The sequence below is a fragment of the Amphiura filiformis genome, chromosome 20 (assembly GCF_039555335.1).
Source record: "Amphiura filiformis chromosome 20, Afil_fr2py, whole genome shotgun sequence".
NCBI lineage: Eukaryota > Metazoa > Echinodermata > Ophiuroidea > Amphilepidida > Amphiuridae > Amphiura > Amphiura filiformis.
In genome coordinates this window covers 3,684,072-3,707,516 of record NC_092647.1, presented here as the reverse complement: position 1 = coordinate 3,707,516, position 23,445 = coordinate 3,684,072, and the positions used below count along the sequence as shown (strand labels likewise).

Here is a 23,445-nt window from a genome sequence, read left to right as displayed (position 1 = left end):
ATCTTTCACCTCGTGATTATATTTCACCATTACACTCATAGACGGTTAATATTTGTATACTCAAGATTCAACTAAGCTATGTTGTCTCCTGTTCCTTTCTCCAGATCCATAATAGTTGTGGTGCCACCATATTATATAAACCACAAGAGTGCTATCAATTGACAGGTCTAATCCAGCTCAGTTTTATCTTGTCTTAACCCCATGAGCACTACCGTCCAAATTATCTAAGAACTATGTTGATTGGTTACAAAGAGAGCGTAGTAGATAAAATAGTGAGTTTGGTTGGAAGGAGAGGGCTAGCTTAAAATTGTTAAGAGATCTATAAGGTCTATTTTGATTGGTTACTGAGATGATTATATCATGTAATTAACCAATCAAGGGCTTTGTGAGAAAGCAGTTGTGCCTCTTGCTAATAATTATTCAACACATTTCATTTTTCACATAATAAAAATAAACAAATTTGATAGTTACCTCTAACCTTGAAGCTATTATCACAACCTAACAAATCTAAAAACAAAGTTCAAAGGTTTTTTTTTTTTTCAATTTAACTTGGGTTATGTTGCATGTTCTCATACCTGCGTGCGAAGCATTCATTTCCAGTTTCTCACTCTTTTCCTGTGGCGACAATCCTTCAGAGAATTATTCTATTTTATGAAGTTTGCACATAGCTGCAACTTGGAACTTTGAATCTCAAACAGATATGCTTAAAATATCAGTAGTAACTATTCTTTCCACGCCTGCCCTCTCTCCTAGTCAGCTATTCCATTTAAAATCCACACTACCTCTGTAGATGTTTTGCAAATATCTTCCTCTGGGGAGTGTGAATTTCATATAGAATGAACCCATTAGGCAGCTCCATTTGAATATCATGCACCCTCTGATTACAATTTAACCTGCATCTTCCACAGAGGGAGGGGATAGGTTGGAAATCTTACACAGAGGGAGTGTGAACTTCAAATGGATTATAGCCTGTATTCAGTTGCATTTCACATGAAGGAAGGGACATGAATTCAAGGATTTTCAAACTTATTTTGGACAACAAAAATCTTGCAATCAAGAGGACGATGCAAAGAGAGTTAACAGTGCTATAGATATAATCTTTTTGAATGAAAGCTTGGCACCACAGTGTCTGGACAAAGAAGACAATTCCTGTGACGTTCTATTAGAAACAAATGGGAGGAAGCTCCATAAAGGGGACCTGGGATGGCATGACCCTGCTCACCTAGACAACTGCATTACTTTAAGCAGTATGACAATGACATGTCATGATGATGCACAGTCTGCAAGCCATGCATTACTTTTCCATGTTAGATTAGTAACATGCTGCGTATGAGTGTCCGATAATGAGGGGATGACTTCAATTCCCAATTGAATTTGATAGAATGTACAGATTATATTTAGACTTCTGTTTTGCAGAATGCAAACAGCAATGACTTTGAATTGAACTTTGCCAGGCGCATAGCTAGGGCCGGATTTGCCTTTTCGGGGGCCCTGGGCCATGCCAAAATTTGGAGGCCCTCAAACTCACTGTGCCGAGGAGGGCATGTGTATTCAAGTGGCCAAGTTTAAGATCGGCAGCGGATGCACTAAAATTTAGAGGGGCAAGCATATTTTGCTATGACTTTCGCCTGTACTCTTTGATTCTACCTCATTGATAAATCCACACATTTACATGGGCACACACTTTGTCTATTGTCAACTGCCATCTAGTGCCAACCTTACATAAACTTGTTATTGTGAAGTTCCAAGCTAATTTGCACACTTAATGCTGTGCACAATATTTGGAGCATGTCATGCACCAGTACTGCTGGTGCGCACTTGTAGAAAACATTCAAGTCAACACGTTAGCAGTGTCAAGATCTAATAACAGTTGATAATTAATGAAATCCTGACAGTAGTTGTGACAGCATAATGTCATTGGCAGTGCCCTAAGCACTAGGAATTTATAGTACCTGCTTGGCCACAGTAGCTTTGTCTAATTTAAGATATGAGCTACATGTAGTCCCAGGTTTGATGGGAAGTATTCTTCATTAAGTTTAGCACCTTAGTCTTAACCCCCTGGACACTACTGGCCATCTAACAGCATTTCTGATTGGTTGATAACTTGAAATGCTCATTTCAATTGCCAATTATGACTAGGCTTTAAAACTATTTATGGTCAAACTTGCATTTGCAGATGATCTTGTTAATACCTTCCTTGATTGGTTCAAAATTGGACACAATATTCATTTTGGCCAATCAGCAGGTAGTTCACTTAAGTTGTTCGGCACCGACATGCTTCTGATTGTTATGAATTAAATGGCTTGGATTGGTCATCCATATTATGACACTAACCAGGTCGCAAGAGGCTTATTGCAGCAGAACACTGGCACCAAAAAAATTTCTATAGAACTGCCAATCTATGAATTTACTTTCTGGTGTTCTGTCAGAAACATTTTAGTTTGGTCATGTTTTATGTTCTTTCCATTCCTTCCTTTCTCTTTCTTTTTCTTTTTTCTTTTTCTTTTTCCTCTTTCTTTCATTGTTTCTTTGTTTCTTTGTCATTTTTCTTCATTTCCATTATCTATTGTTTCTTTTTTTCAGTTTTAAAACTTTAAATGATATATCACAATAAGGCCTGTATATTTTTGTTGTTGTATTAGCATAACAGGTTAAATGAAAGTGGGGTAGGTAGGTTTTTATTCTCTAAGTTCATTACTGCATAGCTAATGAAGTGATAACTGGATAGCTTATAATTTATTATCACCTTTGTGGTATCTTAGATATATCTCATCACCAGATCTATTCAATTATCCCCAGACACTAAGATAATGATACAGGCTCAAACCAAAATTGTTTGACCTCTTGTCAGGCATTCAGAAAGAACGCATAATATATTCCAGCAATGCTTTGAGAAAATTCAAAGTTCATTCTCAATGGTGACCTGACAGAGAATGAGCTCTAGCAAACAAAATGGTGCTGAAGTCCCAGAGTAAGCACACTTGTGATTGGACCTCCTGGCACAGAACAAGGCACATCATTGGTTCAGCCAACGGTAACCAATGGAAACATCATGTGGCCTCATTAAGGCAAAACCATTTCAGCTGCAGGGATAATTTTGTGTTTCATTTGACGAGCAAATTAAACTGCATTTTGTGATACTTTTTGTAACATCTTGAAAATTTTATTTTGTGCATATAATGAGCGTTTTGTAATTCAAATTTTAATGAACATTTTGCAATGTTTAATCATTTGATGCAAATTAAAATAGTTTGAATTGCAAGAATTGCGTCTTGCACCAATGCAGTGAGATCAATTTAAAGGAAAACACTCGACAAGACTTCTGCAATTGCAATTTGGCAATGTTTTTTACATAACATGTTGTCAATAATTTGGCTATTCCAGTTGAAATCCATACACCCTGTATGGAAGACATGACCTTAATCTCCCTGTCTTCCATAGGGTGCATATGGATTTCAACTGGAATGGCCCAATTCAATTTTATGAAGATGGCGCTGCCATGGACATACTTTAAAGGGAATTATAAGGGGGAAGATTCCTCAAATGCCTGTACGACTATTTTGAAATGCCCTGAAATCCTTTACTTCATCACCGCAACAGTCGTCAAAATTGGTGCGAAATATGAGAAATTTGTTCACTGTTGGCCAGCTGTGGAGATTTTTTCTCTCAATTCTTTTATGGATTACAGAAAATATGTTAGTGTCACAAAGACATTCAAAACCGTTTAAAGAACAAACACCATTGCTTGCTCAAAGATAATCATGTCATGAAACACAAGTAAAGCAGGTGAAGCTCAAATTGCTAGAGCGCTTACAAAGTTTGATGCTAATTGACCACTAGTGTAGTCTCCAAATTGTTTCTCGATTGATATTGTTGAATCAATATCTCAGTTTTGATCTTTGCCAATGATCTCAACCTTATTTACTAATTTTAGGCCTCCTTTTGAGAGGCATCCACAGTGTCCTCCATGTAGCAAGTTAGAGGAAGTTTAGCTTCCGATGATTGAGAACACCACAGATTGCCTCCTAGGCCTGTGTATTGTAAGATTGACACCAATCAGATAAGTTACAGGCTTAAAAGATGTCTTAAGAAAAACAAGTTGTTAATTGAGTATCTCCTATTGGGGTTAAAGAGTCAAGATTGCCTTCACGCACATTACAAAAGTGATGTGCTAAAACAAGTGGACCTGTTTGCTTTCCTAAGGATCAATTAGTTATAAAGGGAGCATGGTGACCGAGCGGAACAGGCTCAAACTCATAATCTAAAGGTTTTGTGTCCGAGCCCCGGTGATACCCTCATGTTGTACCCTTGAGTAAGGCACTTTATCAAGATTACTCCTCTCCCCTAGATATATAAATGGGTACTAACATTCTTAAATGCTGAGAAGGTAACAGACTTGCTATGAAGGAGGCATGGCGACCCCCCAGCAACATTTCACGGTGGAGTCTGACCTAATCGCTAATGAAAGAGAGATGGGGACTCTGTCCTGTAAAAAATGCAGGTTTGACTCCTTTACTTTCTTTTATAAAGGATCAGAGTAATATGCTGATAAGTTATGTCAACTTCAGAGCCAAAATGGCCTCTTTCCACTAATCATAGCTCACAATTTAACCTCAAGTTGTTGAGCATGAGTTTATATACCCATCACATTCAGGTCATTCAATGCATGTATACAAGTCTAAGGAGGTGAAAGAACTGTGCACTGATGGATGAGCTTGATCAAGATCCTAGTTTCTTGTCACCTCCAAGTTGTCAGATATAAATGATGTCTGTTCTGTCTGGATGATGCACTGTGTGTAATACCAGTCAGGTGCTGGAATTGCATAAGAGAAGCAGACAAAGGTTGAATAACCGTAGTACATTTCAAATATAGCAGGTGCAATACTGATTATTTTTGAGCCAGATTCGTATGACCTCTGCAATGTAAAAAAAGAGTTAATTGACCTTCGCAACGTTTGCCGATATTGTAAAAGTACAGATCAGTGGAAGTGCATTCACAGAAATCTAAATTGTGCATCACTGAATTGTGTCTGTTTTGTCAGTAACCAAAATTATCCATTTTTGATGGACAGCAAAAAATCAGGCCATCCCAAGATGCATTGGTGATATTTTGTTAACCCCCATGAGAACTACCGGCCTATTGGTCAAAAAGGAAATTTCGTTATCAATTGGACCAATCAGCAACATTGTTAGAATAATTTCACCACGCAAAAAAATTGGGGTGAATTATTTGCAAAACTCCATTCTGATTGGTGATTAAAATGAAGATATCATGTAATTGACCAATCAGAGGCAATGTTAGATCGGCAGGTAGTGCTCAGGGGGTTAAGTCACACATAAAACCTTCAATCTTGTTATTCTAGTTCAATCAACCAAGTCAATACACACATCCTGGGTTTCTGTACCGGAAGTCAGTTTGACAGAAATTCCTTTCCACACTACAGTATATGGATGCTAACAGCATGTCCGATAGTACCCCACACACATGATCAGCAGAGCGGACAGTACGCGTTCCTGTGCGACGTACGCTATGGATTATTCCAGGATACGTACGTAATTATGAGGATAATTTCGGTCAAACTGACTTCCGGTAGAGAAACCCAGGATCCATGTATTATTGCAACCATTTATCTTCCAGTCAAAACAATGGCCTTAATGTTGCAACCATAACGTGGAAGGTAGGCACATGCGCATTGCAAACAGGGCGTCCATGCCCCCCCAAAAAAAAAAAAAAATGCACCCCTGGTTAAGGACCTGTATTTGCTTCCTATTTTTGCCTGTATCACATTTCACAGTTGCTGCCTTTGACATGATTGGAGCAGATTCTGTCCCAACTAATATTTGTACCAAGAAACAATAGCTATTTATATTGTAAAATGTTCTTTGAACAACTCCACTGCCTGTACTATGCCTAGTCCAGATCTCGCACGTAAACAAAAAGCACACAAGTCAATATTATTGTTTTCAGTTGTAATAATTGTTATGATTTCTCATTTTAAACCATACAAATCCAATTTAATCAGTCCCAATGGAGTTGCCCTTGGACTTCAATTCCACATATCTGACTGTATAATATAAGCCAATATCCTGTCCCTCCACTAGCCTGCAAACTCCCTATCCCACGCCACAACCATGGTCATACCAGGATATAGCTAATAAGCAACTCTAAGCATGGTGACAAATCCCCTTCACATTAAATCAAGTAATTTTTCATCTAGCCATATTATATTGGATTCAAATAGAGATTTGTGTTGTAATTCAGTTGTAGCTCAAACATGCTCATCTGTCAGTGCACGGTTCTTTGACTGCAATAGGCATCTACATGCATAGAATGGCCTTTGTGTATGTTGGGTACACAAACTCATACTCTATAACTTGAGGTCAAATTTTGAGCTGTGGTTGTTGAATGCAGGTCGCTGAACTATGCCACTGAATATGAGAGCACTTTGACTTGTAGTGAATAGTAGGCCATGTAATACTCCCAAGAATAACCAGTCTTAAAATTAGATACGCCTTTAAGGTTGTTATTTCAGCAGCTTGGCACTTGAGTAATAAAACTGAAGGGATTGAGTCTAAATTAGGAACAAATCTTGGATCAAGATGGCTCAGATATGAAAGTGAAAATTGTGTTATATTACGTTTACTCATGTGGATTAAACTGCAGCAAGTTGGGTGATAGGCCAATGGACTATTGTAGACTATGGGTAAAGCTTAAGGGGGCATTGGTTAGGGGGTATATTTCACTGAACTTTTAACCCTTCTTAACTAAGTTACAAATACCCTTTAACCAGACGTAACTTTACGAAGGGTCCCTGTAGTATATCCTTATTACTTTCTAAGGGTTTAGTGCTGCCGAGATCCATTACGGGCCCGGGGTAAGATGAATGCCCCGGACCCGGGGTAAGATGAGGTCTCTTTCTTTGCTTTTATGGGCCCATTAAGGTATGTTTTCTTTATATTTTACGGGTCCCCTTAACCCCCATTGTCGGCAGCACTGTGAAGGGTACCGATCATAGTGAAATGGATTTTGTAAAGTTTAGTAATATGGACCCTAGGTCATTAATTTTGTCAACAGATTGTTTTGTTTCTCACTATTCTTTTTGTGAAATGATCGACATACGTCTATGATCTAAAGAGAAGGCATTTCATGAACGCAAAATATTGCACATACCGTCTTACTGGTTCACATGTAATTATACCATTTTTCACCCTGATGTGGCAGTGATGTCAACGCGTTGAGGCAGCCGTTTCATGTGCTTATGCGTGTGTACGGCAGTGCTTTGAGCGATTTCAAGCTGTGCGCAATGAAATGCGTACCGACATCACTGCCACTCGGGTAAAAATTGTATAGTAGGCAATGCCAGCTTTTGATCTTATATAATGGAGTCAAACTAACATAATTCCATAAACCAAACTTACTGATTTTAGACTCAATGTATTTTCTGAATATATTAGCTTGGATAAATCAAATAAATGAAGGAAGAAAAAACAAATGAAAGAAGAAACATACAAAGAAGCTATAGTGAATATTATTCTAAAATACATGATGAAATATGACTCCATTTGTTACGATAATTGCAAAAAGAAAACATCAATGAAAAGCAGACTGGGTTAGTGCCACCTTAATGGGGTAACTGGCAAGTAGACCTGCTGATTTGATGAGGCATGCAGCTATATTAAGACAACCATGGTGACTCATGCCGTCAAGTTTCCTATGTTATTGCTGGGATAGTAGTGTGACATATAGCAAAGGGGGATGCTCGGATCTGACGGACTACGAATGGACCGGCATGTCAACCCCATTGGACCAAGACGACTGCACTCTGACAACTTTAGGAAGGAAATTATGCGCAGTTGCCGGAATACGGAAATATAAAACATTCAGTTTGATTGATTTGTAACGGGATACTGTTGAAGTGTTGTTGGTGATGATTACAGAGCCTAATTTTGAATAATTTGGACAGTTCTGGTTTTTTTAATGGATTTCTATGTTGGGATGACAGGACATTTTGAATAATTGATTTGGTCGTGTAGGAGTAGCGGAAATACATTTGAAAGTCATCCTGGTAGGTAGACTTGAGAGTGTTGATATTGTTTTCATTTCAGGATTTCTTATGTTTTATCATGTGTAGATCTAATTTTAGCTTAGTAATGTAATGTATACATTTTTATATGTGTAATGTAAGTTGTGGGTTAACCCTAACATAGCTAGGTACCACAAAATACCACAAGGATAACCACTGTGCATGCATGAATCGCAGGTGATGCGATGACGCAGTCACCCTCAGTGCTACATGATCGTGTGCTTGACACGCGAGGGGTCGAAGGTTCGAATCCCGGGGGTACCAAGTGACTTCTTCGTTCATCTTCTCTCCGTTTTTGTTTCTTCTTTAACGGCCGATAGCAAAAACCAGTGTTCAGTGTTGGGGTTAAGCTTTAGCGTTTATATATGTGTGTATAGGACTTTAGCATCTTCTGATTAGGCCCTTCATTTAACGCTGTCTAATAATGCTCTATTCGACCTAATTAGTACTCCTCCCCTAATAGACACCCCTTTTTTGTTTTTTTCAAGTGACTACCATCTAAAGGTCTGTTCATACTTTGCCTCAATTACTTTGCGGTGCGGTGCATTGCCGCACTGCATCATACTGCAAAATAATGCATTGATCAAGTTAAATACAAATACTTGGAAATGTGCCAAGTTGCGTTGAGTTGCGGCAAAAAATAATTGATATATCGGCAATGCAACGCACCGCGAAGGAATTGCAGTATAGTATGAACCGACCTTAAGTGGCCCCTATCAATGCACCTGTGCAACTTAGTTATGTCATATGTGATCATTTGACCTAATTAGGTTAAATATTTCAATAATGATAATAAAAATCTTATTCTTCTATGATGTAATCAATTAACATATCACTTAATCACTATACCTAATCTAGCAGTTGAGCAAACTGTTGATTACAAATAATAGATATTTATTTACCGTTTGGTCATTTGGTTTATATTTTGCAGGCTTCCAAGGATCACGAGGCAGAAAGTGCCAAACTTAAGGAAGATCTGACAGAGAAAGAAAACCAAATGAAGGAGCAACAGGTTCAGATGGAAGGTAAGTGGCATAACGAAAGTGAATTATATGGGGAAAGCGGCCATTTTGGATTGTTACCTATGGGAACCAGATAAGGTACATCTGGAATGAATACTTTGGTGTATGACCCAAATTCAAGCTACTTGTATAATGCGCTATTCCATCTAAGATTCACACTACCCCTGAGAAAGATTTTAGAAATATCTTCCACAGGGGGAGTATGAATTTCAAATAGAATGAGCACATTAGGCAGCTCCATTTGAATTTCATACACCCTCTGAGAAAGATTCAACCTGAATCTTCCACAAAGGGAGGATGAGTTTCAAATAGAGTTGTTAATGTGTTAATTCCATTTGAAATTTATACTCCCCATGTGGAAGATATTTCCAAAATCTTCCACAAGGGTAGTGTGGATTTTAAATGGAATAGCACAATACATATTCTAGACAGCACAAGGCCTTGCATGTCTTAGGACATGATTTGTCGGGCATTTGGCTAAACAGTCAAGAGTTACACTATTTTGCCTCCTTGTGACATACAAACATGGCCGAGTCCGTCTCCTCCAGTCTATTTTGTTGGTTCTACATACAGGACTACAGGTATCAGCAGGACTTACATTTATTTACTTCCAGTCATCATGGGAAACATCTCCAGTCCATACCTGCACAAAATAATCCTTCAGTTTATATATTGTATCTTGTCTCAAGTTGTGTGTATTTCGCAGTGACAGTTTTAAATGGTGCTTTGGTAACCTAATCCTGTGGGGTGTAGACATATGCGTAGAAAGGTGGTTTGTCCACACTGGCAACACAATTGCGTAAATGCACTGACGGCATGCTCAACTTGAGATGAGACACAGTATAGGACCCATGTCGTTCAAAGTATTTGGTAAATTATATTGCATTTCTGTGAAACAATAGTTAAGGGGTACTACACCCTGCCCAATTTGTGCTTATTTTTGCATTTTTTCTCAAAAATTATAGCACATTGGTGACAAGTAAGATATGTATATTATAGGGGCAAGGACTACAACTACTGCACTAGAAATTTTATTTCAGCACATACAACAGTTGTGGAGTTACAGTCAAAAATGAGGGAAAACCAATATTTGATCAATAAATCAATAACTACTTGCTTTGAGTTGCTGAATTTTCAGTACAGTATATGTAGTCCTTGCCCCTATAATATTCATATCTTACTTGTCACCAAGTTGCTATAATTTTAGAGAAAAATGCAAAAATAGGCAAAAAAATTGGCCAGGGGTGTAGTACCCCCTTAATATAGCTTTGCATTTAGATATGAGTGAAAAATTAAGGGATTAATATCAGCAGCCACGAGAAAGTCACTCATGGGAAAACATGCCCCAGTTTCTTCTCAACAGAAGGAAATCCATGTGCACATTTATGTACGCAATTATTGGCTCAATAGAGTAGACATTTCAATATTTAAGTCCAGGTACATGTTTTATTAACCAAAGTACAGTTTGCGCATTCTAATGTTGTATTTGACATGCATGGACATTTTCACTCAATTATGATGGTGCAACATGCAACTAAGAGTCATGTATAGGGATTGTTTTAGGTGTGGTCTAATGGTTAGGATACTCGCCTATGGTACATGAGGTTGTGGGTTCAATTCCCAGCAGTACTGAATTGCTGGGATATTGACTTAAGAAGAAAAAAGTCTGAATTTAATTGACAATATCTGTAGATTAAATTCAGACTCTGCTCTCCCATGGGTCATTTGAATTGGGCAAATGAACTATGAGAGTGCTGCATCCTTCTGAGGGGATATTAAGCCATCTATCCTACTATTATACTGTACATATAGTTCACAGTCAGTTTTGATAAGTGTAGGGTGCTAACCCTTGACTGACCTAATCCAGCTTGGTGCTGTGTGGATATTCACAATCTAAGTAGGGTTGTAGATGTGCATGCATGGTGGATGTGAACTGATGCTGATGTTCACATACAGCTATGCTTTGATATGGTGTTCACATTAAGCATAATATAAATTTGGTATTTGTTATTAGTGACTATGGCCATGATAAAGTCGCTTTTATCTCAAGTTGAGAGTATAACACCATATTGGATTTCGCAGTGGCAGATTCGAATCGCACCGATTTGAATCTACCTCTGTAGCTGTGAAACCCAACTTGAGACGAGGCACACTGGAGTCTACACTCTGTTTGCTGCCATTTCCCCATATGCTAATACCCCAAGTGATATCATATGTGACCGTCCACGGCGAATGAGCCGTAAATTCCTCCCCGGTCAATTTTGTTTTATTTCGTGTTTAAAAATAAACATCATAAACTTAAAATGGTATATCATTTGACTTCAAACGATATCCAGAAGCGGGGTTATGGTTTGTTAAACTTTGCTCCTTCAACAAAATTATAGCTTTTTACGCTTTTACATGTGTCTCTTTTTCCACATTGTTGGCAATAAATATCAAACAGTCATAATTGGCGGTCATTTCAAATCATCCCCAAGTCAACGAGGTTTAAGAAAGTTCTTTCATTGTTAATTGTTGGTTATGCATACCTGTACAAAATACAATGCCTGGTAACCCACCACTTGAACAGGATTTAGCAATATAAGCAAACAAAGACCAGAGCTATTAAAAGTTCTATAGCCATCTAAGGTAGAAGCTTATTATCCACTTCAACAATAGGATTATTGATTAGTTTTTGACTATCGAAATGAGACGGATGTCGGGCCAGCTTAAGTTACCGATGAATATGACCTTCGTACACATTTTACACCGTAACTCAGAATACAATTTAGGGAATTTACGGCTCATTTGTGCTGCCGGGTCACATATAAATAAATGCTAGGTACAGTTTTGGAACATATCTGCACCTACACACATAGGATATTGCCAAACCTATATATGCCATAGCGACAAAAGAAGGCTAGCCCGTCTATGTATTAATAGCTATTATAAGTGGCATGAGTGAGTAGATTTCTTATTTTAAACAAATCCACCCAAATCAGGATGCACGCTTCCTGGGTTACACCTCCACATGGCTCAACATATAATGCACCTCTTAAATGCCTTACCTACCAGGGCTCTATTCACAATATTCTCTCTACAAAAGAGTGAAACGGTCACTCTTTTTAAGAGACCTCCTTTTTTAGCAAAAATCAGTCCAGCGCTTCAAGCAGCCCTATATTTCCTTTATTTTTGAACTTTTTCAATATTTTCCTATATTGTTACAAAATGTCCTATAACTCCTATATTTATTCCAATTTTTTTCACTGGCACTGGTGAATTTTATGTCAAATTCAAAATTTCCGCAAGATCACAAGCATTTTTGTCAATTTTCAGCAGGTATTAGTACTAGTTGGTAGTTTGTACTGGCCTCTATTTTTTGCCCAGTATATTAGGCCCATTTATATACATACCAGTTCGAAATGATGCACACATGTAAAAATTGAAGTATCTTTGGGACTTTTCCCCTTAACTGGTCTCTGATACCCACTGTATTTGACTTTGGCTGTCCTATATTTGTCCTATGTTCTTTCAAAATGTTCCTATTCCTATAGTTTTGTAAGGGCTGGCTTGAAACCCTATCAGTCTAAAAAAGAGCAAACTTTCATTGTGTGACAGTGATGTGCCTCTCTTGTGAGGGTAAACAGTTTTAAGTTAAAAGTTGTCACCATTCTTTTTAGCGTGGAATGTACCACTCCAAATAGAGTTGTCCATCATGCCACTATTTTCACTCTAGCATTTACAGAGTATGTGTGAATTTACCATAATGGCAGTCTGACAAATTTTTCGAGAAAAAATGCTGTATTTGGAATACCAAAATTCAAAAGAATGAAATTCAAAGAACATTAGTTGACCAGCTCTAAATGCCTTTTAAAATTTGATTCAAAAAATTGGAAAGCTGTTGTGAGTATCAGTTAACTACAGTATGGAAATACTTATATTTGAGACCGTAATATGGGAAATCCTGAGTAATAATGCATTTAGTGTGTTTTCTTAATATAGCTACTGACCTTTGCACTTCTTCTTAAGCTGACAAAATGCCATAATTAATTGGTTTAAATGAATTGTCCACTATCTTAAACTTGGGACCATTCCAAAACTTCATAGAAACGACTGACAACCTGTATCTATATAAACAAACAGGTAGCTTTACTGTGATATTATTATTAATTAGGGGGCAAAGCAAGATATCAATGAAGCCTTATGAACATAAACTTTCATGTAATTATAATTTGGAAGATCTACAATCTCGGTCATAATAGTTTGAACACTTTAACATGGGTACTTCCGATATGCCCCCATTCCCCCGATCAATGTTGGTAGGTGTTTTTTTGGTCAGGCACCTAAAAACATCCAACATTGATTGGTGGGGCAAGGGGAGGGTTGTAGTAGTAGGGATGGGTTCAGACTTCACACCAAATAAAGCAAAATTTTAATATGCCAAGTATATAACAGAGATACGGTTTCAAACAGTCCTTTTGACTCAAGTGTTCAAACTATTGATGTCCGGGATTGTAGATCATATAGATTCCAAGCTCCTTAAAATGACAGGAAACTTTGTGGAAACTGTTAAAAAGTCATAGTTTGGGATGAGTGAAATGGTTAGGCAAGCGGTTGTATGTAGTTAACCTAGTGGGTTAGTGCTAGTGCTTGTGACTGACAAGGCAAGACGGATGGGACGGCTTTAAGGGATTCAGTGTCACATGGCACGGTTCATAGCAGGGTGACCACTTGTAAGTGCATAATGTCAGTGCTCTGAATTGAGGGCACAGGCTGTAATATGTTGATAGTTTTACAGCAGGTCTTCTGTGCGTACATTTTGATACTTGTCATTTGGGGACACGCACAAGAAATATGCTTTGTAGGTGGGTTATACACCAATGTGTTCATGCATGTAGGGGCTATGTTGGTGTGTCTGGTGCGTAGGGGGGTGTATTCGTGAGGGGTGTAGGGGTGTGTGTGTATATATTTGAAACATACCACTGATATCAACTCGCAAGTAAGAAGGGATCAAATGTCACATGATTTCTGTCATTCCTGTTGTCAAACCTACTCCTCTGAACCATTTCAGTATGCAGGATACAGAAGTTGGATGCATCAAATAAATAGCTAAGGATTAAATGGCTTAGGGGTACTACACCCCTCGATAAATTTGTGTCTATTTTTGCATTTTTCTCAAAAACTAATAACACAGTGGTAACAAAGTTATGTATATTATAGGGGCAAGGAATCCAATTACTACACTGGAATTGCAGTGACCCAAGACAAGCGGGTTGTTATTTATGATAAGAAATAAGGTACCGCTACGATGTACCTCATTTCCTATCATATATACTGAACCGCTAGTCTTGAGTCACTGAAATTTCAGTGTAGTAATTGGATTTCTTGCCCCAATAATATACATAACTTTTGTTACCAGTGTGTTATTATTTTTTGAGAAAAATACAAAAATAGTCACAAATTTACCACATGGGTGTAGTATCCCCTTAAAGCGTAAGATTACTATTTCCTCTGCAAAATTACACTGCACGCTGGAAAACTGGGTTGAGTTTATAAAGCAAATGCAGTACAAGTTACAAATCTGGACAATATTAAGCTGTTTTCAGTTGAAATCCATACATGCTCTTCCACACAGGGAGTGTGAATTTCAAATGGAGTCGCCACACATTCTGGTAATCCCATTTGAAAATTCACACTCCTTGTGTGGAAGATTAAGGCTGTGTCTTCCGTAGGGATGTATGAAATTCAACTAGAATAGCCCATTTTTTGGGCGTGGCTCAGTGGTTACGGCCGTGGACTCATAATCTGAGTGCTTGCTTGACGTGCGTGGGTTCGAGTCCCCGTCCCACCACCGTGTTGCGCCCTTGGGTAAGGCGCTTTGCCTCGCTTGCCTCACCCCACCCAGGTGCAATGGGAAGCTGTCAGGGGTAGTCACAGTCGTTGTACTGATAAACCCTGCGCCATTTGTAGGCTGCAAACGTGGTTCCGACATATTCCATTGACGGCGGAATAAATGTAAAGCGCTTTGAGGCTGTGTACGGCATAAAGCGCTATATAAATATCTACATTTTTATTTTTGTCACTTATGACCACAGATGATTAAATAAGAGATCTAGTATAAACAGGCAAAGTCCAGCCACCTCTGTTCCATGAAATGCCCAAGAGGATTCTGCTTCCTTCACTCCATTTTCTAGAGATTTAGAAGAGCTGATTGGTACTAATGACCAAGTCCAAATAAATAATTCTTTGAGAGGAGCTAAAATCACTTGTACATGATATGAGACTTATTATATGGATATAAAGTAATAGCCCCAAATAGATTTCAAATTTGATATCCTTAAGGGGGTACTACACCCCTCGATAAATTTGTGTCTATTTTTGCATTTTTCTCAAAAACTAATAACACAGTGGTAACAAAAATAATGTATATTATAGGGCAAGGAGTCCAATTACTACACTGAATTTCAGTGACCCAAGACAAGCGGTTTGTTATTTATGATAAGAAATAAGGTACCGCTAGGATGTACCTCATTTCCGATCATATAATACTGAACCGCTTGTCTTGAGTCACTGAAATTTCAGTGTAGTAATTGGATTCCTTGCCCCAATAATATACATAACTTTTGTTACCAGTGTGTTATTATTTTTGAGAAAAATGCAAAAATAGTCACAATTTACCACAGGGTGTAGTACCCCTTAATTAAAACCAAACCTTACAGTTTTTACACCAATATTCATAAGATCTTGTCAAGGAGAATTCTTATAATTGTCTGCGTATGTCACACAACAGAATAAACAACATTCAAGTTTCAAGGGTGCCCTATTTTGCTTTAGATATTATATGACTAAAACAGGGGTGTACTATAACTTTTTTGACCATTGGCCAGTCAGGCAGGTAACTCATAAAAAATTACCAGGCTGACAGAAATGTTGCCAGCCTGACATTTGCCTGAGTCAAAATACTATCAAATAAAAAAAAAAAAAACACAAAATCTAACTTTGACTATGTTGCTACCGTTTGACTGAATGAAAATATCGCAATATTGAATATATTGGCTCAGGGTTACCATGTTAGGGAACGAACCAAAAGATCGATGACGTCCTATAAACGAAACTAGTTTCGTTTAGGGGGGAGGGGGTAAAAATACTCGATTACGTTTGTACAAAAACATCGGTCTGAAGAAAGTGTCATTATTCATGTTATTATTATTATGTCAAAATTTTCAACATTTCATTATTACGTTTCTGGCAGGGAGGGAGGGGGTCGGCTGAGAAACGAAACCAGTTACGTTTATAGGACGTCATCGATCTTTTGGTTTGTTCGCTTACCAGTTTAGAAAATAGATTTGAGTCAAATTTAGCAGTAAGGTCAGATGCGTTTTAATCACAACATAACATATTATTTCAAAATATTGATTGATACGTTATTTCAATAAGTTGGTCTTAACATTTTGCATATCAAAATTAAACAACTGTTTAAGGGTATCTGTACTTAAGTACAGATCCTCTTCAAAGTAATTACTCTTAAAAGAGCAATCTCTTTTACACACCTTATAAGTTTTTTGTGGCCGATTATTCACCAAGGTGTGCAGATGTAGTGTAGTGCTTGGGAGGAGTATATTAATAACAGAGGGCGTGATTATAATTGAAGACAGAATTAAAAAGACTAGTTTGCGTATGACGTCCTGTCAACCAGACCAAAAATGCCATAGTGCGCAGGTCAGCAACCAATCACGGCGCGCCTTTGTCATGACGTCAGACGCAAACTAGTCTTTTTAATTTAGTCTTCAATTATAATGAACTTCAAATCAACTTCTTCGGCTGCTTTCAGTTGTTCCCTGGGCTGACCTAAAGAATGGAAGACGAAAATACATCCTGGTGGAATTGTGAGCCACCTACGTCTGGGCTTGAGCTACCCCTTCACATCAATCTTGCCAACATGGCCCAGCCAAGGTGATACGCCTCTTAACCACCACGCCCTTCAAGTTATTTTACCCTACATCAACCTCATCACTTGCCACAAAGTTCACATTATTGCCTTACTATTACATTGTGAATATTAAACTTTGTATTAAATTGTGTTATTTGTAGTGTCTATACCAGAAGGTTAAGTTCATCATTGTATTAGCAAAGTGGAAAAAAGTGGTCTTTTGTCACAGGAGATGAGGTTGATTGGAGGAAATTTATCGAGGACCCTCAGGATTTGGGCTCGTACTCCCACAAGGCTATCCCAAGAGGCAGCATTACGTCAAAATGAGAGTCACGCTAAGTGACTATCTGTTTAAGAACGGTGCCACCCCAAAGTGAGAGGTGCATGGTCAATACAGGCGGCTATCCCCTCGTTCAACCCGAACCGAGTCCTCCAGGGAGTCCAAACTTTATTATTCAGATTCAAATTGTTGAATTCCGAAACAATATCACACCCATTTCTGGTGTGAGTGAAGAGTGACAGAGGGCAAGTTGAGTTCATCAAAGAGGGCAAAAATGTTGTTCTTGCTGCTAATAGAGATTTGAAATGTTGTAGCTAGACATAGAGGAAAATGATGCAGAGACATGGACAAAACTTGCTGTCTCCCATGTGTTTTATCTTAAGACTGATTCAGTCATCAACCAGGCAGTCGATAAAGATTCTATCTGCTATAACAGATTTGAAATTTGGGAGTTGTTGTTATAGAGACATACATAATAAAGAGGATTTTAGACAATTTAAAGAGAATTTTAAGTCTTGCAGAAACATAGTGGACAAAACTTGCTATTTCCTGTGTGTTTTATCTTGAGATTGAAGTTTATATGTGCTATAACAGATTTGAAATTTGGGAGTTGTTGTTATAGAGACATAATAAAGAGGATTTTAGACATTGGTGATATTGAAACCGATTTCTTTGATGTTGAAGATGGGGTGAAACAGGGCTGTGTGTTATCACCCATTTTGTTTTGCATTTATATTAATGAACTCCCCAAATTAATCAGAAACGAGGACGTAGGTGTCCGCATTTGTGGTATTTAATCGGGCTGCTTTTTAAAGTCTTGCAGAGACACGGATAAGTTTCCCATGTATTTTATGTTGAGATTGATTCATGTGTTTCACACTGGAGGCATACGTCAGAAATAACCTGCCTGCTGTCAATACCCTCTTACGGTTGGGCTAAGAATTGCTTTTGTCTTTTCACCGATAAGTTGGAAACTTCTTTTTGTATAACAACTCTATCACTCAGTGATGATGTATGTGTACTGAGGGCTAAGGCTAAAGCTGAACTCCTTTTATTGTGAAACAGATATTGTTATCGAAATGTTCAGAAAAACAGCCTTTTGGATGCATTTGTTCACCTGATGTCTGACCTGCAAGAGGAGTCAAACTACTGAGATCATGTAACCTTAGTGTCTTCTGCTGATACCCAATATCCACGACACTGACTTTTAACCTTTGCCATTCTGTGATCTTACTGTCCTGCTCTTTTCAATCCAGTAAGATGGACTTCATAATTGAGAGTTCTGCATTTGTCATAATACAGTATTATTATTCTTCCTGGTCACAAGTGTTAGCTATGGTTCATTAGAGATCATCTACACCAGGCACAAAAAGAAACTCGTCAGTTATATTCATCCTTGCTGTTCAATAACTTGATAATGTTGGATTATTCTGAAATATACATTTTGTTAATTGGACTTTCCTTTCTCATTTGACACCCTGTTCGTGAAAAACGAACAAGAATTGACCAAGATATGCGCCTCCAAAGCCTCAAACCCCAAAATCAAAAGTTGCAATGGGAACGTATCGTTGTATTGCACACTAGCACCACGGGCCAATCAATAAAGCACACAGTGAAACAGGCACAATTGAATCGTTAAAATTGCAACTTTTCATTTTGGGGTTTGAGAGTTTGGAGGCGCATATCTTGGTCAATTCTTGCTCAATGTTCACGAACAGGGTGTCAAATGAGAAAGAAAAGTCCAATTAACAAAATGTATATTTCAGAATAATCCAAAATTATCAAGTTATTGAACAGCAAAGATGAATATAACTGACGAGTTTCTTTTTGTGCCTGGTGTAGATAAATGCTTAGCATATTATCCTTGCCACATCATTAGACGCTTGGGTTGACTCATATCTCCCCAGTCCTTCCTTCTTTTCTTTCTCTTTTCCCAAAAAAGCAGAAAGGGTGTTATTGTGAAGGGTGTCTTAAATTCTGCATGTGCACATTTGTTGATTTAGTTTCAAATGCTTTGCCCACCCCCCATTCCAGATATACTACTTTGTTATTAGTCGTTCATTGGTAATATTTTTCACTCACATTACGAATGAATATGTTTGAGCAGGTATTACTTAATCCAGGATGGGGGACAGATAAGGGGGAAAACACATGAAAACATGGTGCACACGTCAGACATAAGGTACGCCAAATGATTGTGGATAGAGAGAACTGTTAACCACAATCCAATTGATCCACTTTGTATTGAAGCAGATATATGGGAGCTAAAAATAATAACATTGATCTTGAACCATCACTAGTGATTACTAGAAGTGGGCAAAAACTTGAGGGGACATTTGTTTGCAAACCTGAAGATTTATGTCTGTCTTAAGTTTTTTTTTTCTGTTTTTGATTTCTTATTTGTACTTATCACTGCAAATTGAAGAAACATAGTGTACATGCTCTTAAGCTTTGGATTATAGGTATATAGATTCAAGGTTGTTCTTTGATGGGGGAATGATTCAGAATCAAAACATGCATTTTTTTTTGGAAGAAAGGGAAAATTTGCCAATGAATGATCAAAATTTACTTGGAATAACAGGTGCGGGGATACATTTGGTGAAGTCACAGTTACTCAGATGTTTGTGAGTTGTAGTAATGTCTAATGATGTATTATGAGCTATTCCAGTTGAGATCCATACACCCCCTGTGGAAGACATTCATAATCTTAATCTTCCACACAGGGAGTGTGAATTTCAAATGGGGCTACCTGAATGATTGATTCCATTTTGAAATCCACACCCCTTGTGTGGGAGATTAAGGTCATGTCTTCCATAGGGGTGTATGGATTTCAACTGGAATAGCGCATTTATGATAGGCACATTTGTACAGTATGCCCTAGCCATGTTATGCCCAACTAAAGAATTCGCTATAGATATTATAAGTCATTCTTAGCAGTGGCAGAGCGTACCTGTTGTGTACATGTACCGTACTATGCATGCTTCTGGATAGAGGTGTATGTGTGTGAATTCCTGAAGGCCCAATACATTCCTGAAGGCCCAATATAAAGGAAAGCATTAAAATACAAGGTACATACTGAGCAAGATTTAAGATGGTCACGATGAGAATTAAGAGATTTTAAAATGAGAATGATGAGGGGCAGGAAAAAGGGGGTAGAGAGAAGGAAAGAGGAGAGACGAGAGATTGAGAGGGAGTGAAGGCGGGGAGAGAACAAGAGAGGAAGGGAGGGAGGGGGAGTACAGGCTGACAGAGACATACACAAAATAGTGTGAGAGAGTGACAGAGATGGAGGAAAAGCCTGCATGAGACGGTCACATTAAAGATAGCGCAATAATCAAGTGTGCCATTCAACGACCATTTCTTAAGACAACAGGAAGATCATGTTGAGACATTGATGTGAATCATATCATTCACTGTAACCATAAATTTTATATAGTTACTGTAAATTATAGACAAAATGTAGAATGTTCACGCGAGAGCAAGATTCATTTTGAGGGATGCACCTAATTGCTCCCACAAGAAAACTACTATATGAGCATTTCACTGAGCCAACTTGTTAGCCAACTCAAAGCGGTGGCACACATATAAAAGCATTTGAATTTGTTGATTTGGCACACTAGGGAAAAAAAACTACCTTGATGTGATAACGTTACTGACTCCTATACATTATTTCCCCTCGTTGCAAGCATGTCAACAAACCGCTCTTGTACATGTGTGTATATACCAGACTCGATTAGGGTAGTGCGTATATCAATACTGCGACCAGCAAAGTGCACACATACCGTACTGACGCGAGTATACATAGTCCCACCCCGTTTTAGGGTGAACATTTTTCAAAATTGGGGGTGGGACTATACTCAAAAAAAAAAAAAAAAAAGTTTTATTTTTTCGGTTTTGTAGTGTCCCTGGACCTAGACCTAAATGCTAGGATCATTCATGGTTGACCTAAAAAAAAAAAAAAAAAATTTGAATTTTGCACGGTGTTTTGTGTTTTTAATATGAAAATTGATACTTTGTTTTCATGTCATACTCTATTAATGATATCAAAATGCATTGAATTTGAATGCATTTTGATATCATTAAGGGCTGGGGTATGAACGTTTGGACAGTATTTATTTTGGGACATTAGAGCACATCAGGCGTATCGAATTGCATTCTGAATACGAAGAATGTCATTCTGATATCAAATAATTTTGAATTTTGAAATTGCAATTTAATACACATTTTATGGCAAATCATTAAAATTGATATTTTTGATATTTAACAGTACTTGAAGTAAACTTTATAAATCTGATGATTTATACCTAAAGTGTATGTAGGTGGTTGAAAAGCCGACGATCAATTGAAAATTTTGACCTTTCGTATTGAAGATATTGATTTTTTTCCCAAAACAACAAAAAAAATTAGGTCTTTTGGGGGAAAAAATCCATATCTTCAATACGAAAGGTCAACATTTTCAATTGACCGTCGGCTTTTCCTCCCTGCTACATACACTTTAAGAATATATCATTACATTTATATAATTTACTTCGAGGACTGTTATATATCAAAAATTCGAAAAAATATCAAATTTTTATAATTTGTCATAAAATTTGTATTATATTGTGATTTTCAAAAATGAAAATTATTTGATATCAGAAAGACATGCTTCAGATTCAGAATACAATTCGATAGGTCTGAGGTGCTCTCATGTGCCACAAAAAATACTATCGAAACGCAATAAACGCTCATTTTAGATCCCTTAATAGAGTATGACATGAAAACAAAGTATCAATTTTCATATTACAAACACAAAACACCGTGCAAAATTCAATTTTTTTTAAAAACAACCGTGAATGATCCTAGCATTTAGGTCTAGGTCCAGGGACACTCCAAAACAAAAAAAATAAATAACGTAAAAAAAAAAAAAATTTGGGGGTGTGACTTTACTCAAGGTGGGACTATACTCGTGTCAGTACGGTATGTCGCAACCAAACATAGGGTGAAACAATGATGAGAGAAAAAGCAGTATAAGCCTTGATTGTTGAAACAAGATGTTTTGTACCTTATTTGCTGTGATCTAAAATGTTCATTTTAAGACATCACCTGGGATCAGTCTAAATTAAGGTTAATTGTAATAGCTGCTGTAACCATTACCCACACAAACTCCTCACAAAAATAATAACTTCAGTTCAAAATTTAGCATGTGGCAGCTTTTATATATTTTTGTAAAATCTATAATGTAGTCGGCCTACTCACAAAATTAACTTAAAAAGTACAGTAGGCAGTGCCACAATCAAATGTGTTTGTGTAATGTGTCAGACATTGCCAGGAGACACACAAGAGTATGGCTAACCTGTTTACCTATTTATTTGGGAATGGGCTGAGCATCCGGCTTGCTTTCATGTGAATGCGATGACGGATGACTTGGGCTGGGTGATCATTATATAGAGGACTTGGACATTTATTGATGTGTGTATAGGCGTGTGTGAGTGTTTGATTTTCCCTTGGATAGGAGACATTTTTGTGTGTTTTTCACGTCAAACTGGGACTTCATGAGGACAACCAGTTGTTACCATTTTCATGATGTAGCCTTCCTCCCGTTATTATAAATATGCTAAAAATTCACTTTTTACAACCGGGGAACTCTATTAAATGGTAAAGTAGAAGTCTCAGATTCAAGAACAGATGTTTTACAAAACTTCCAACTGGGGATGTTCCTCAAACTGGGGACCATCCTCGCTTCCATAGTATGTAATGTACACATCCCTTTAACATTAATTACAAGATTCATCACCTTAAATGATTGCATCTAGATATTCAAGAGCTCAGGGGTACAAAGACATAAGCCATTAGCCACCATGTAATTGTGTAGAGTTCATTTGACCAACAGTGGAGTTATGTCTTTGTTGCGCTGAGTTTTACACAAATGCACAGAGGCTAATGGATATAGATCTTTGTGCTGCAGATCCATTGGGATATTCCAGTTTAAATTCACACTACCCCTGTAGAAGATTTTGGAAATATCTTCCACAGGAAAATGTTTTTCAATTGTAATTGATCATTGTTAATCATTTTGAAACCTATACTCCCCCGTATTATGGCTGTACCACAGAATTAAAACCAGAGAACCAGGACTCGACCGCCATCTTGATACAGGCATGGAGCAAA

The 23,445-nt window shown here is 37.7% G+C and overlaps 1 protein-coding gene across 1 annotated transcript in view; it reads left to right on the top strand.

The window, feature by feature from the left end:
* The window catches only part of LOC140142649 (unconventional myosin-Va-like), a 281,256-nt gene that overhangs the window by 183,619 nt on the left and 74,192 nt on the right, over nucleotides 1-23,445 (top strand). Inside the window, exon 24 of the mRNA XM_072164650.1 lies at nucleotides 9,016-9,109. Coding sequence (XP_072020751.1) covers nucleotides 9,016-9,109 — 94 coding nt within the window. The remainder of the gene's footprint in view (nucleotides 1-9,015; nucleotides 9,110-23,445) is intronic.